At 34.3% G+C, this 16,554-nt stretch overlaps 1 protein-coding gene across 1 annotated transcript in view; it reads left to right on the top strand.

Moving 5' to 3' along the window:
* WNK3 (WNK lysine deficient protein kinase 3) overlaps window positions 1-16,554 on the top strand; it is a 158,617-nt gene that overhangs the window by 86,841 nt on the left and 55,222 nt on the right. Inside the window, exon 11 of the mRNA XM_044380160.3 lies at window positions 14,128-14,189. Coding sequence (XP_044236095.1) covers window positions 14,128-14,189 — 62 coding nt within the window. The remainder of the gene's footprint in view (window positions 1-14,127; window positions 14,190-16,554) is intronic.

The raw sequence follows: 16,554 nt of genomic DNA, 5'->3' as shown, positions 1-16,554 counted from the left end.
GGTGGTTAATCAGAAGGTGGAATGAAGCATGAGAGACTATGGACTCTGAGAAACAAACTGAGGGCTTCAGAGGGGAGGGAGTGGGGGATTGGGATAGGCTGCTGATGGGTAGTAAGGAGGGCACGTATTGCATGGTGCACTGGGTGTTATACGCAAGTAATGAATCATGGAACTTTACATCAAAAACTAGGGATGTACTGTATGGTGACTAACATAATATAATAAAAAAATATTTTAAAAAAGATGGATTTCTTTTCATTTGACATTGTGGTCTAATCAAACTTCCATTTAGATGGTTTCATTTTCAGCTGCTGGAGAGAAATATTAAACCTCAGCATTTTATATGCACTTGCATCCCTACTCAGTATAATGTTTGAATATCTCTTTGATTCTTTACCACAATATTTGCATTCTTTTTCCTTTTTTAAAAATCATTTTCCAATTACTTTAATTATATGAGTAATATGCCAATATATACTTTTGGTAAAAATTGAAAACAGTGCTGAGAAGCCTCATTTGACCCATCCATGTCCTTGTCCCTTCTGTTGTCAATTTGGTGTATGTCCTTCCAGATTTTTTTCAATGTAGTTACATACATAGATATGTATGGTTAGACCATACATAGCATTGTTTTCCAGTTTGATTTTCATCTTTAAGTATTAAAGAGATCCTACTCTATGTGTTACCTTATACTTTTTTAACTTAATTATGTGTCTTGGAAATATATCTATGTTATTACATATAGGTATATTGGATTTTATTTAATTGCCCTATAGTATTCATTAGTAAGACTATACTGCAGTTTATTTAGCTGTTCCTTCTACCGATGGACATTTTGGCTATTTCCAATTTTTCACTACTAATATTACAATGAACAAAGTAGATCAAGCTAGAGGAGACACTGGGGCAGAATTACTAGACCATAGTCTGTACTTTTTTTTATATTAATACATATTGCCAAATTGTTTTTCCAAGGTACTAGACCAATTTAAATTCTCATCAGCCAGTGGCACAATTTGTCAGTATTTGATAATGTCAGATTTTTTTGTAGGCTGATATGTAAAAAATAACATATTGTTTTAATTTAAATTTCCTTGATTACTAGAGATGGTGAGCGTGTCTTCTTATGTTTATTTTTGACTTTTTATTTTGAAATGATTTTAGACTCATACAGAGCTTGCCAAAATAGTGCAGGGAATTTTTGTGTACCCTTCACTCAGCTTTCCCCAATATTTACATCCTATTTAATCGTAGTGCAATCATCAAAACCAGGAAATTGACAGTGTATGATACTATTAATTAAACTAAAAAACTTATTTGGATTTTACCAGTTATCACATGCACTCACTTATTTTGTGTATATCTATAGTTCTGTGAACTTATTTCATGTATAGATTTGTATCGCAATCACCACAATCAGGATGCAGAACAGTTCCATCACTCAAAAAAACTCCTTTGAGCTGTCCATTAATAATCACACCCCCTTCCACCTTTAACCCCTGGCAGTCACTACTCTGTTCCCCTTCATGATCATTTTTTCTTTTGGAAATAATGTATCAGTGGAACTATACCATGTATAACCTTTTGAAATTGACTTGAGATCCATTCAACTTGTTACATGTATCACTAGTTGCTTATTTTTTTATTGTTGAATAATATTTCCTTGGATATGGCTATACCATAGTCTGTTTACTTCTTCATTTGTTTATTGCATATTCATTTTTTTCTTTGCGATGTCATTCATATTCTTTGCCCATTTGTCTATTGAGAGCTTCTACTTTTTCTCTTTGATTTCTTTATATGTTCTGATACTAATTCTTTGTTAAATATATTGCAATTACTTTCTTCTAATGTGTCCCTAATTTGCTTATAGTGCTCTTCGTCACACAGAAGCTTTTTTTTATTATAAGATCAAATCTATTCACCATTTTCTTTTGCTCTTGTATTTTGTATCTTGCTTAGGAAGGGTCATGAGCATAAAATGTTCTATATTTTCTTCTAATACTTTAAAATTTTTTTCTTTGTTTAGCTGTATATTCCATTGGGATTTTGATTTTTTTTGTGTGTGGACTATCTGAAGTAAAGATGTAGTTGTGTTTTTCTTTTTTCAAAATAAATAGACATTTGTCCCAACACATTTATTAAATAGTCTATCATTTCCACACTGATCTGAAATGGTATCTTCATCCTATCTGAAATTACTATACATATGTGACTCATTTCTCAACTCTCTCTTTTGTTCCTTTGATCTTTATCTATTCTTATATCATTATTCCAGCGTTTTAATGACTTTATTTGTAAGAAATTTAAAATATTTTGCTTTGATTTCCCCTTAGATAAAACTTGTTTTAAGTTATGCTTAATTTTGAATTGGATAATTTTTATTGTTAATTTCTATATTTTTGACATTGTAGTCAGACCATACTTTCTACTTTTTGGAATTTGATTTTTTTTTCTTTTTGCTTTATCTGCTAGAGATATATATTTTCCATTCTGGGAGGAGTATTCCAAGTTTTCTCTATATTTATTATATCATGCTTCTTAATTATAATGTTCAAATTCTCTATATCCTTTTTTTTTCGGTCCAGTTATTCTTTTACTTTCTGAGAAAAATGTGTGGAAGTATCCTACTACAATTGTAGATTTCTCCATTTCTTATTATAGGTCCTAATGCCTTAATTCTAAAAGCTTTTGGATACTGAAAGGATTTTCCTATATTTGTTGCCAAAAATCATTTGGTGGCAAACCTGATCTGAACTGATGAGACTATCAATAGTTTTTTTTTTTTCTTTTTAAAAGCAGGCACATTCTGGGGTGCCTGGGTGGCTCAGTCAGTTAAGCATCTGCCTTCGAGGGATGCCTGGGTGGCTCAGTCAGTTAAGCGTCTGTGCTCAACATGGGTCATGATCCCTGGGTCCGGGGATTGTGTCCTGCATCGGGCTCCATGCTCAGCAGGGAGCCTGCTTCTCCCTCTGCCTGCTGCTCCCCCTGCTTGTGCTTGCTCTTTCTCTCTCTCTCTCTCTGACAAATAAATAATAAAAAATAAAATCTTAAAAAAAAAAAAAGCCTCTGCCTTCAGCTCAGGTCATGATCCTCAGGGTCCTGGCATTGAGCCCTGTGTCAAGCTCCCCGCTCAGCAGGGAGTCTGTTTCTCCCTGTCCTTCTGCCTTTCCCCTCCCCTGCTTGTGCTTTCTCTCTTGAATAAATAAAATCTTTAAAAAAATAAATAAAAGCAAGCACATTCTTTTATATTAAGGATTACTTAATTGGTATGTGTAAGAACCTCTTGTAGAATAGCTGTTGCTGAAATATTTCATTAGTTAACCTGTATTCTTGACTTAAAATATTTACAATGAAATCTTTATGATATATGCAAGGATATCAAGAGTAACACAAGGAATCCCCATATACCTGTTACTCAACTTAAGAAATAAAAAATTATTAGTATATTTGCTGTTCCCTGGATACCTGTATTTTTTTTGCAAGATTTAAAACTTCATGTAAATATTGTACTAACATATACATTCTTTTGCATTTTAAAAAAAATCAATGTTGTTTATGATTCATCCATGTTCATATATGTAGCTCTAGTTCATTCATCTTTCTTTTCTCCCACTGATGTACAATTGAGTTCTTTCCTTTGGTTTGCTTATTTCCATGTTCCTGAGTCGTTCCTTTGGGATAGAATACATATTATTAATTTTATGTTTGCTAAATCTCCTCCCATGTTTAGTTATTTTCTTGGGTGTTGCTTCATATTTAAAATGAAAGTCTGATTGATTAACATTGGTAGCTGATTTGGGCTTCCTCAATTAAATTGTGTAAACTTTGTAACTTCTAGGTTAACATTGCCTCACCTCACATCTTGTGATCGCCTGCAGTAGCAGTGAGATCTTTTGTAGTTACCTGTACTGAGTAGGATGTTTGATGGATGTTCCAGAATTCTCTCAGAGTCTTCATTTTTTTAATTTATTATTTATTTATTTATTTATTTTTTCAGAGTCTTCATTTTTAACTGTTCTCCAGGAAGATTTCTTCTAAATATATGATTCCTCTTCATAATAGCAAAGAAAAAAAAAACATTATGGTTCAGGATGCAATCTAGGATAACTGTTTTCATTTTATTGTCATGCTCCTTTAATAGTTTCTTCTAATCTGGAGCAATTGTTTGAGCCTTTCTTTGTCTCTCATGGCCTTGATGAGTTTGATGAATATAGGCTAGTTATTTTATAGATTAGTATTCAAAATGAGTTGGCCTGATGTTTCCACATGATTAGATTCAGGTCATGCATTTGTGACAGGAATACTGTCATTCCCATCAACGTGCATTCCTTTTTCTCCACCTCCTCATCAACACTCACTTGTTGTTTCTCGTGTTTTTTATTTTAGCCATTCTGACAGATGTGAGGTGATATGTCTTTGTAGTTTTGATTTGCATTTCCCTGATGATGAGTGATGTTGAGCATTTTTCATGTGTCTGTTGGCCATCTGGATGTCTTCTTTGGAAAAATGTCTGTTCACATCTCATTTTTTTAATTGGATTATTTGTTTTTTGGGTGTTGAGTTTTATGAGTTCTTTATATATTTTGGATACTGACCCTTTATTGGATATGTCATTTGCAAATATCTTCTCTCATTCAGTAGGTTGCCTTTTAGTTTTTTTTTTCTTTAGAGAGAATCTTTTTTTTCCCAAAGATTTTATTTATTTATTTGACAGAGAGAGAGACAGCCAGTGAGAGAGGGAACACAGGCAGGGGGAGTGGGAGAGGAAGAAGCAGGCTCCCAGCAGAGGAGCCTGATGTGGGGCTCGATCCCAGGACTCTGGGACCACGCCCTGAGCTGAAGGCAGACGCTCAATGACTGAGCCACCCAGGCACCCCTGCCTTTTAGTTTTGTTGATTGTGTCCTTCATTGTGCAGAAGCTTTTTATTTTGATGAAGTCATGATAGTTTATTTTTGCTTTTGTTTCCTTTGCCTCATGAGATGTTATCTAGAAAAATGTTGCTACCGCCGGTGTCAGAGACATTATGTCCTATGCTTTCTTTCTAGGATTTTTATGCTTTCAGGTATGACATATAAGTCTTTAATCTATTTTTGAGTTTATTTTTGTGTATGGTGAAAGAAAGTGGTCCAGTTTTCATTCTTTTGCATGTAGTTGACTAGTTTTCCCAACACCATTTGTTAAAGAGACATTCTTTTTCCCCATTGGATATTCTTTCCTGTTTTGTTGAAGATTAATTGACCATATAGTTGTGGGTTCATTTCTGGGTTTTCTGTTCTGTTCTGTTGACTTATGTGTCTACTTTTGTACAGTATCATACTGTTCCAGTTACTACAGCTTGCTTTGTAATATAACTTGAAGTCTGGAAATGTGATGCCTCCAGCTTTGCTTTTCTTATTCAAGGTTGCTTTGGCTATTCTGGGTCTTTTGTGGTTCCATATAAATTTTGTGATTTTTTTTGTTCTAGTTCTGTGAAAAATGCTGGTGGTGTTTTGGTAGGGTTTAGATTAAATGTGTAGATTGCTTTGGGTAGTATAGACATTTTAACAGTGTTTTTTCTTCTAATCCATGAGCATAGGATGTCTTTCCATTTCTTTGTGTCCTCTTTAATTTCTTTCATCAGTGTTTTATAGTTTTCAGAGTACAGATCTTTATGCCTTTGGTTAGGTTTATTCCTAGGTGTCTTATTTTTGGAGCAATTGTAAATGGGATTGTGTTCTTTCTGCTGCTTCATTGTTAGTGATAGAAACGCAACAGATCTCTGCACATTGATTTTGTATCCTTTGACTTTACTGAATTCATTCATCAGTTCTAGTAGTTTTTGGTGGAGTCTTTAGGGTTTTTTTATACATAGTAATATGTCATTTGCCAATAGTGAAAGTTTTATTTCTGAAAATAACTTAAAAAAAACTTTCCTTCTTATGCTTTTGAGAAATTACAGAAAAGTATAAAGTTTTGAAATTACTGGTTATCTCACCTCTCAGAAATGAAACCTTTGAAATTTTCCAGAAATTTTTCTATACATACACATATACAAAACATTTTTTCAGTATTTATTTTATCAGAATTGGGTCATACAGGCTTTTAAAAAGATTTCTTCTTTTTATTGAAGTATATAAGGCATATATACATTAAAGTACCCTAATCTTAAATATACAGTTTAATGAGTTTTTACCCTAATCTTAAATATACAGTTTAATGAGTTTTTACATATGTATTCCTTCATTAAATGCAAATGAAGATAGAGAACATTTTTAGCTCCCTGGAAGGTTCACTGAGTTCTACCCACATTGTTGCATGTATAGGTAGTTTGTTTTATTTTTTTGCTGTGAGTTGTTCCATTCTAGAATATGCCACAGTTCAGTTATCAGTTCGCCTGTTGAAGTACATTAAGATTGGTTCCGTTTTTTACTCTTATGAATAAAGCTGCTGTTAATGTTCCTGTATGTTTTATTTATGGACACATGCACTCATTTCTCTTGTGTATATATGTAGAAGTGGGATTACAGCGTCACAAGAAAAAGGTATATTTAACTATACCAAGTAACATTACACAGTTTTCCAAGTAGTTGTGTCAGAATACATTCCTACCAGCAATGTATGAGTGTCCTAGTTATTTTACATCCTTATCAACACTTAGCATTACCTGTATTTTAAATTTTAGCCATTCTGGTGGATGCAATGTAGTATATATTGTGGTTTTAACTTGCATTTCTCTGATAGTAACAATGTTGTGCATCTTTTCAGGTAATTCTTAGAGACTCAAATATCTTCTTTTGTGAAGTGTCTCATCAAGGTTTTTTGGGGGTGGTTGTTTGTCTTTTTCTTTAGTCTGATTTAATCTCAAACATTTCTTCAGCCTTTCTTTGTTTTTCTTGACAGTTTTGAAAAGCATGGGCCAGTTTTTTGTAGACTATCCCTCAGTTTGTATTTGTTTGAAGTTGTCTCATGATTTGTTTCAAATCATGGATTTTTGGCAGGAATACCATGTAAGTGACATACTGTTCTGCTCAGGGCATCACATTAGGAGGCATGCCAGTTTGTCCCAATATTGGTGATACTAACTTTTATTACTTGGTTCAAGTAGGGCCTGCCAGGCTTCTCCATTATAAGTTGCCATTTTTCCTTAATAATTTATGAGTTATTTGCAGGGAGCTGTTTGACACTATGTAAATATCCTTTTCATCATCAAAACTTTGACCCACTAGTGTAAGTATCTATTAATGATATTCTAATTTCATCATGCCTCTTTATATTTATTAGTTGGCTCTTCTCCTTTATTTATTTATTTTGAGTATGGACTCATAGGGCCTTATATTATTTAATAGGTTGTGATATAATACTATCATTTATTTGATAGTTAAAGTACCCCAGATTTGTCTAATAGGCACGGTATTCAATGGCCTGAAAGCCCTCTGGGATCTGGACTCCCCTGTCCAACTCTGACTTCATGTAGATTTTCTTTGACTTCTGTTGTCCTTTTGCATGATGATTAAATCCTTCCACAGGTCTACAGTTTAAGGACAAGGAGATGTACACTGTATATTAGTAGACATTTATCTGCTATAGTTCTATACTAAGGTGTGGTTTGCTTTTACCCCCATAATGTGTTCTCTAAAGCTTGTAATAGTCAAATATATTAAGACTGCCATCTTCAACATGCATGGCTACCAAAATTTTTCCTTTCTGCATCCTTGCTGATTTGGCTTTACTTGTAGGGCCTCTACCTCCCAGAATGCCAAATGACTCAGTTAGTCCTCTCCTTTTTATCTCCAATACGCATTCTCACTCCTTCCATTAAAACCCAAAAAAACAGGGTTAGGTGCTCTCTCCAAATAGCTGTAGAAAGCTTGGAGGGCTGGGACACCTGGGTGGCTCAGTTGGTTAAGCATCTTCCTTTGGCTCAGGTCATGATCCTGGGGTCCTGGGACTGAGTCCCGCATCAGGCTCCTTGCTCAGCAGGGAGCCTGCTTCTCCCTCTGCCTGCCCCTCCCACTGCTTGCTCAGTCTCTCTCTCTTTCCCTCTGACAAATAAATAAAATCTTAAAAAAAAAAAGAAACCTTGGAGGGCTGCAAGAAGAGCAGTGTCTGATCAATTTCATGATTGGTACAGACCCTTGATAACTCAACTGGGGACAGATAATAGGGGGAAGGTATGAGGTATAAGTTGACTTTCAGTTAGTTCCCTTTCATGAGGTACTCCCTAGGGAGGCTCTGGAGTAAAGCCCAGGTAATTTTTTTTTCTTTTATCTAGTTCTACCTGCCTTATAGTTAATGAATCTTCCTCCTAGTTTCTGTCACTTGTGTCTGTCAGTCTTTGTGTGCTGATATGTTTTCATCTTTTTATCCTTGCCTGTTTAATAGCTTGGGTGTCATTATGTGAGTTTATCCATGGAACTGTGCTGTGGAAAAGTTATTTCTTAGCATAAATTTCATTATTCAGAATCTTGGCTTGGCCAGGAATTGGGCTTAGATAAGCAATGACTTTATAGATGAAGGGTTCTTTATAAAAATATGTAAGTGGACATACACAGTGATAATTTATTTAAATTAAATAAAAATTTCACTGTTAAACAGGTATATACATCATACATTAGTCTTGAGCAGTTTGTATCTTTAGTTAGACCTGAGTTTGAACAATGTCTCTTTGAATTATTTACTCTATGATTTGAGGAAAGTTATTTATTTTAGCTCTGATTCTTTTCATTTGTCAAATGACATTTTAAAATGCCTGTCTTGCATTTGCAACTTACTTTCAAATGTAAAAAGTAAAATGGATTGATGGATATACGTATGTGATATGCAATTATAGTAAAGTGGTGTAGACTGTGAGTGGTGGATATATAGGTTTTCACTGAACAAATATTCAACTTTTCTGTATGTTGGAAAATTTTTATCATGTCAGGAAAAATGCCTATCTTGCAAGCTCATTAGGATTAGATGAGATACATGTAAGAAGTGCCTGGCATGTAGTAAGTGCTTAATAAATAGTGGTTGTTAAAAAAAAATCACAGGAGAGACATGGTTTGTAGGATTGAGAGTACAATAAGGCAGTTTATGGAATGTTTAAATGTTTCTTTTCTTGTTTTTTGTTTCCCTTTTCTTTTATCCCTCCTCTTCTCCTTTCCTTGAGATTAAAACTGTATCCAGGGCTGAGAATCACTGGTGGGAGGAGGGCAAGTAATGATGAAGTAAGTAAAGGAGAAAGAGGGTTAGCAACCAACGAAAACTAACAAAAAAGCCTCTGTGGTGTGTACAAGGGGTCTTTGGTCCTCAGTACTCTTTGGAATCATTTGTCTATTCATTAATTTCCATTTACTGACTCAATTTTTGCTTCCATCACTTATAGCTTTGGCTTGCTCATTTGTAAAATGAGTATAGCAATACCTACTGCTCAGAGTTGTCATAAAGGTGGAATTTAGTTAAATAATGTATATGACGTGCTTAGCAGTTAAGAAATGCTTAATAGTGATTGGTTTGTTGCTATAATAAAAATAAAAATAATAACATGAGACTATCATAATAGTGAAAAACTATTATTGAGCATCTATTCCTATTTCAGGTATTGGTTAGGAGCTGGAAATATTGTGATAAATTTTACAGATGTGGTCCTTGAATAGTTCACAGCATCATGGGTGAGAAAGATCTAGAAACAAGTATAAGAGAGTGTTTTAAATATCAAAATGGAGAGGAGGGGATGGTATGGCCCATGGAATACAACCCTAGTTTTGCTTCTCATTTTGGCCTTGTCCTCATTCTGCATGTGTCCAGAGGTACTTCAATATTATTGAACTTTGCTAGCAAGTTATCAAGGTCTCAGACATCCAGATTATCAAGGTCTCATTAAGAAAGGGGATTGGTGCCTGTCTTCCTTTGGATTTTAAAGTGGGGGGTAGTTGAGAAACAAGCACAAAGTATCATTTCCTGCCTTCCCTTTCCCCCTCCAACCTAGTCAACCCATACTGAGGTTTCTTCCTGGACAGATTAGATTAGCTTCTAATTGTAGGTTAGATAATTAGCTTTTTAACATGATCACTGTTTAAACACTGAAAGCAAATATTTTGGCAATGAGATTTCTTTTTTTCTTACACACAAGATTCAACAAAATGTATCCAGCTTAACAAATGGTTGTATTAAAGAAATTTTAAAAGAATTATATTGATTCCCAGCAAGATGGAATAGTGACATGGTGTCTTGATGCATAAATCTGGAGGCAAAGCCTATGGATTAAGTAAGGAGAAACAAGACTTACTATGACAATAGTCTGGAATGATATTTTATAACAACTTGTAATTATTAACAGGATTATTAATGCTACTTTGTGTCCTTAGAATCATGGTTAGTAATTGGTTCATCTGTCTTTTTTATATGATAGCTTCTAATCAAGTTCTCTCATAATATTTTGAGGAGTTTCAAAACTAGTATTTACAAATAAATGCTGGGCTATTTTTGTAGATGTCTTTCAAATTTAATGAACTTCTGCCTTTTACTTTTATTTAAAATGACTATAGTGTTGTGTATTGAAATAATGGGGACCTGCCCTGTGATTACCAGATTTGAGGGTTGATAAATCTGTACAAGGCTGAATTTATTGTTTTCTTAATTACTAAAGCAAGATGAATATAGATAAGCTTATTTAACATCTTGTCGTATATTCTTTCAGACCATTTTATATGCTTATACATACATGTGATTTTAATGTAACCATAGTGTACGTATTCTTTTATAATCTTTTTTCACTTATAGTGTTATCTTATATGTTTTAATACATTTTTAAGGGGCTACATAGTATCCTTTACTATGGATATACCATTATTTATTTAATGGAACAAGTAAAGGAAACAAGTGTCTAATTTTTTGTGCTTTGTGATTATAGTCTATGTTGTGAGGAACATTCTTATAGCTAAATCTTTGTATATACTCTTAATTATTTCATTTGTATACACTCTTAATTATATCCTTGGGTAAATTTCTAGAAATGTCAATGCTAGATGTTTTTAAGACGTGGTGTGTTGATGTCAAGTTACCCTTCAGAAAGGTGTAACCAGTTTACAATCCCACCATTGGTTTATGAAAATACCTATTTTCCTATACACTTAGTATTTGATATCCTTTCAGAGTTTTAAATTAGAAAATGTATGTAGTAACATTGTAAAAAGTAGGAAAATGGGGGAAATCACCTAGAATGCTATTTCCTTAACATGGCAGTGATTATAATATTTGTTATAGTATTCCAGGCTTTTAACACATGCGCAAGTGGTTGCACTTATATGTACAGTTTTATTTTCTACTTTTTTCATTCTTTGGTAAGTAATTTTCCCTGCCTTTACTTGGCCTTCACAATTCCAGTATTCAACGGCCACATGATAGTGCAATAAATATTCATATTTACCTAACTCATCTCCTATTCCTGAACAACTAACTTGCTGCCAGTTTTTATTATATATAATACCACAATCAAAACACAGAGATATCTACCATTTATTAAATATTTACCATAAAACAAACTTTATGTTATGTACTTTATTTCCCTTTGTATTATTTCCATAGGCTTTATGTCTGGGAATGGTAATATTGAATCATGAACATTTTTATGGCAGAGCCTTTCTTCTTATGTCACTGTTTTCTTTCTTATTTCTTTCTATCTTAAAATATTTATTAGAAGCCTAAAATGTGCCAGACACTGTGGTAAGAAGCACTGAGAATACAAAGATAAATCAGAGTCCTTGGAATCAGACATTAAACATATAAAGAGGGACATGATAAAAGGCATTCCCAAATGTTGGTGCATTGATTTCTTGGTTGGTGATTCTTTCCGTCCATCCTCCATCCATTCACCCATCCATCCCTCCATTTATGCCCACATGATTTTCCCTCAGGAACATGAAAGAACTAGTTGTAGACATGATGCCTGTTGACTCCTAAATATTTCAGTATAAGAATGAAGATTTTTTTAAACCACAATACAATGACAAGGAATTTAATATGAATATCATACTATTGTTTAATCTGTTGTGCACATTAAAATTTCACCAATTGCCCCAATAATGTCCTTTATGGCAATTTTCCTTCCTTGATCCAGGGTCTAATTGAAGATCATGCATTGCCTTTAGTTGTGTTGTCTCTTTTGTCTCCTTTAATCAGCCATTCTTTGTCTTTCATAACATTGTTATTTTTTGAAGAATAAAGCTTGGTTATTTTGGGTTTTTTTTTAAAGATTTTATTTATTTATTAGAGAGAGAGAGAAAATGAGCAGGGGGAGGGCAGAGGGAGAAACAGACTCCCTGCAGAGCAGGAAGCCATGTACAGGACTCCATCCCAGGACCCTGGGATCATGACCTGAGCCAAAGGCAGACGCTTAACCAACTGAGCTACCCCAAGGTTGGTTATTTTGTAGACTGTCCTTCAGTTTGGAACACCTTGGTGGCTCAGTTGGTTTCGTCTCCAGCTCTTGATCTCAGCTCAGGTCTTGATCTCAGGGTTGTGAGTTCAAGCCCCACGTTAGGGTCCACACTGGACATGGAGCCCTACTTAAAAAAAATGAAGAAAAAAAAAGAATGTCCTTCAGTTTGAGTTTGTTTGACATTTCCTTTTGCTTGATTCAGATCATGCATTTTTGTCAGGAATACCATGTAAGTGATGAGGTGTTCTTTGCACATTGTATCATATTAGGAGGCATGTGATGTCAGTTTTTCCTGCTATTGCTGAGGTTAAATTTAATCCTTCGCTTAAGGTGGAGGCTGCTGTATATAGTTTTCTCCCATAAAGTGACCTTTTTTTTCTTTTGTAATTAGTAAGTAATCTGTGGGGAGATATTTTGAAACTATGTAAATTTTGTCCACTAGTTTTATCATCTGATGATTTTCTGTTTTTGTCATTCCTTATATTTATTAGTTGGCTTTGTGCTGTAAAAGCTTTGTATCAGTATGAACTCATGTATTCTTATTTAATGGGTTATATTCAATTACTATCATTATTTATCTTGATGCCCAAATTGTCCCATATTTGGGCAGTAGGAACCCCCTTAAGCTGGCTCCTGTATATTTTTATGTGTTCCCATCATTCTTTGAGCAGTTCTTTACCTTTTGGCATAACAAGATGATCCAGCCTCATCTTGTACTTTCTTTGTCCCAGTGTTGGAATCAGTTGTTTCTCCAGGAAACTTTCATCCCTTATAGTTTAGAAAACAAGATGTGAACTAAGATATATCTAGATATATCTAGATATATCTAGATATACTTAATATATATATATATCTATATATATAGATATATATATTAAGTAGTACCCAAAGTGGTTTTGCTGGTTTGTCTGGACTCTATTGTAATAGAGGCTTCTTGTGTATAGGAGTTCTGTCCATAGAATGGACAGGACTGAGGAGGAGTTGATATAGTCCAGGAAGATGAAGAAACGTAAGTAGAGTCACAGTATATGGAAGAGCCCAACTCATTCAGAGGAGCTGCAGTTCAGTGTGGCTTCAAGTAGAGGATTCTGAAAATGAGGCAGGGACCAGTTCATCAAGGACTTTGCCATCCAAAGGAATTTAACCTTAGAGATGAGGAACCATCATAAAGGGTTTAAACTGGGTAGGGAAGAGATCAATTTTGGTAGATTTGCATTTTAAGGACACGGTGCTGTCACCAGTGGCAGTATGTAGGGTAGATTAGATAAGTGTTTAAAATTGTTTTCCAACATGGTTGGCATTTTCCTTCTTAGAGGGCCAGTATTGCAGCTGCTGATACTAATGCCTCAAAGGGATAGTTGTCAGTAATTTAGTTTAAAGAGAGCAAGAAAGAGCCAGAGCACACAAGTTAAAGCTTGAATCATTTATTTGTTTGTGAAATGGTGGCAACTCTCCCTTTTAGTACTGGTTTTACAGTCAGACTGGAAGCTGAAAAATAACACAAAAGTATAGAAAAATATCGATGAATATGAATACTGCTACATTTTATTTTTCTTTATCTCTGGTAGTAACATCAAACATTCAATAACGTAGACATTCTACCTAGTTTATGAGGTAACCAAAATATGAAATGTATCAACCATGTTTTTGGAAATAAAAGCAGATTGCATTTTTAGCTTGAAGTTTGTTGTTATAACAAGTTTTATTTCTGTACTATTTACAGCCTGTATCCCAGGCAGTTGGAATTGAACAAGCAACTCTTCTAAAACCGGATTTAGTTAGAAGGTGAGTATCTTCAAATTCATACCATGAAAACAGTGGGAGTATTTTGAAGTATTTGCACTTAATAGGTGCTTAGTGAATCTTGATTAGAGAAGCATCTTCATTCTTGTATTTGTATGTATGTTCAATAAAATAGTAGGCATTATTTTTACTTTTTTATGTTAATAATGATCATATGGAATGTTAAATTATTGACCGTTTTCTTGTTCTCATTATTATAATACTCTATTCTTAAGAAAAGCTTATAAGTGTTAAAAAAGGAAAGAAGGAATAGTGTAATTTAGAGTAAAAGTCCTGCTGATCTAAAGAAATAAAGTATAACCAGGTATAAAATTGTGTTATTATTTGGTAGTTGGAAATTAATATTTTTCTCTGTGTTCAGATTGGATAATTTTTATTGTTCTCTCTTCAAGTTCACTGATTCTTTCCTTTGTCCTATTCATTCTGCTATTGTGCCCATTCGATGAGTTTGTTTCTACAATTGTACTTTTTTTCCAGTTTTATTGAGAAACAGTGGGCGTACATCACTGTATAAGTTTAAGGCATTCACCATGATGGTTTAATTTACATATACACTGTGAAATAATTACCACAATAGGTTCGACTAACATCCATCTTCTCATATAAATATAATAAAAAGAAAAGAAAAAAAAGAAGGAAAAAAAATCTCTCCTTGTGGTGAGAACTCACAGGATTTCCTTTCTTAACAACTTTCCTATATCTCACATAGCAGTGTTAACTATAGGAGTCGTATTGTATATTACGTCCCTAGTACTTATTTATCTTATAACTGGAAGTTTGTACCTTTTGACCACCATCTTCCAGTTTTCCCTCCTCCCACCCTCTACCTCTAGTAACCACAAATCTGATCTCTTTTTCTGTGAATTTGTGTGGGTTTTTTGTTTTTGTTTTTGTTTTTTTAGATTCCACAATGGAGATTATACAGTATTTGTCTTTCTGTCTGACTTATTTCACTTAGCATAATGCCTTCAAAGTCCATTGATGATGTTGCAAATGGTAGGATTTCCCCTCCCTTCTTATGGCTGAATAATATTCGTGTGTGTGTGTGTGTGTGTGTGTGTGTGCATGTACATGTGCACACACCACAATTTCTTTATCCATTCATCCATCGATAGACAGGTTGTTTCCATGTTCCATGTCTTGGCTATTGTAAAGAATGTGGCTATGAACACAGGAGTGCAGGTATCTTTTTGAGTTAGTGTTTTTGTTTTTTAGGGATACATTCCCAGAAGTCAAATTGCTGAATCATATGGTAGTTCTATTTCTAATTTTTTGATGATCCTTTATACTGTTTTCCAGAGTGGCTGCACCAATTTACAGTCCCATAAATGCACAATAGTTCTCTTTTCTCCACATCTTTGCCAGCATTTGTTATCTTGTCTTTTTTATAATGGTCATTCTAATAGATGTGAGGCAATATTTCTAGAGCTCAGTTTGCCCATACCCATTTCTTGAGACAGAGGTGCCTGGGTGGCTCAGTTGGTTAAGTGTCTACCTTTGGCTCAGGTCATGATCTCAGGGTCCTGGGATCAAGCCCTGTGTTGGGTTCCCTGCTCATGGAGGAGTCTGCTTCTCCTCCCTCTGCCCCTCCCCCTGGCTTGTGAGCGTGCTCTCTCTCTCTCTCTCTGTCATGCTCTCTCACTCTCGTACTCTCTTGCTCTCTTTCAAATAAATAAACAAAATCTTTAAAAAAAAAATCTTAAGACAAAATGGAAACACAACATACCAGAACTTGTGGAATGCAGCAAAAGCACTTCTAGAAGGGAAGTTCATAGCAATAAATGTCTACATTAAGGAGCAGGAAAGATCCCAAGTAAGCAACTTAACTCTGTGCATTAAGGAATTAGAAAAAGAACAAACTGAGCCCAAAGTTAGCAGAAGAAATAATGATTAGAGTAGAAAGAAATAGAGAACAGAAAAACAATAGAACAGATTAACCAATCTAAGAGTTGGTTCTTTGAACAGATAAACAAAATTGACAAACCCTTAGCTAGACTAAGCAAGAACAAAAGTGTAAGGACCCAAATCAACAAAATTATAAATGAAAAGGGAGGGATTACAACTGATAACACAGATATTCAAAGAATCATAAGAGGCTATGATGAACAACTAAATGCCAACAAGCTGTACAACCTAGAAGTGGATAAATGCTTAGAAACATACAATTTACCAAGACTGAATCAGGAAGAAATAGAAAATCCGAATAGATCAATTACTATTAAGGAGATTGAATCAGTAATCAAAACTTTCCCAACAAAATTAAAGCCTAGGACCAGATGGCTTCACTGGTGATTCTTACCAAATACTTAAGGAAGAATTAACATTAATCCTTCTCAAACTCATAGAA

This window comes from Ursus arctos, chromosome X (genome assembly GCF_023065955.2).
Source record: "Ursus arctos isolate Adak ecotype North America chromosome X, UrsArc2.0, whole genome shotgun sequence".
NCBI classification, from domain to species: Eukaryota; Metazoa; Chordata; class Mammalia; order Carnivora; family Ursidae; genus Ursus; species Ursus arctos.
This window is presented reverse-complemented; position numbering and strand designations above follow the sequence as displayed.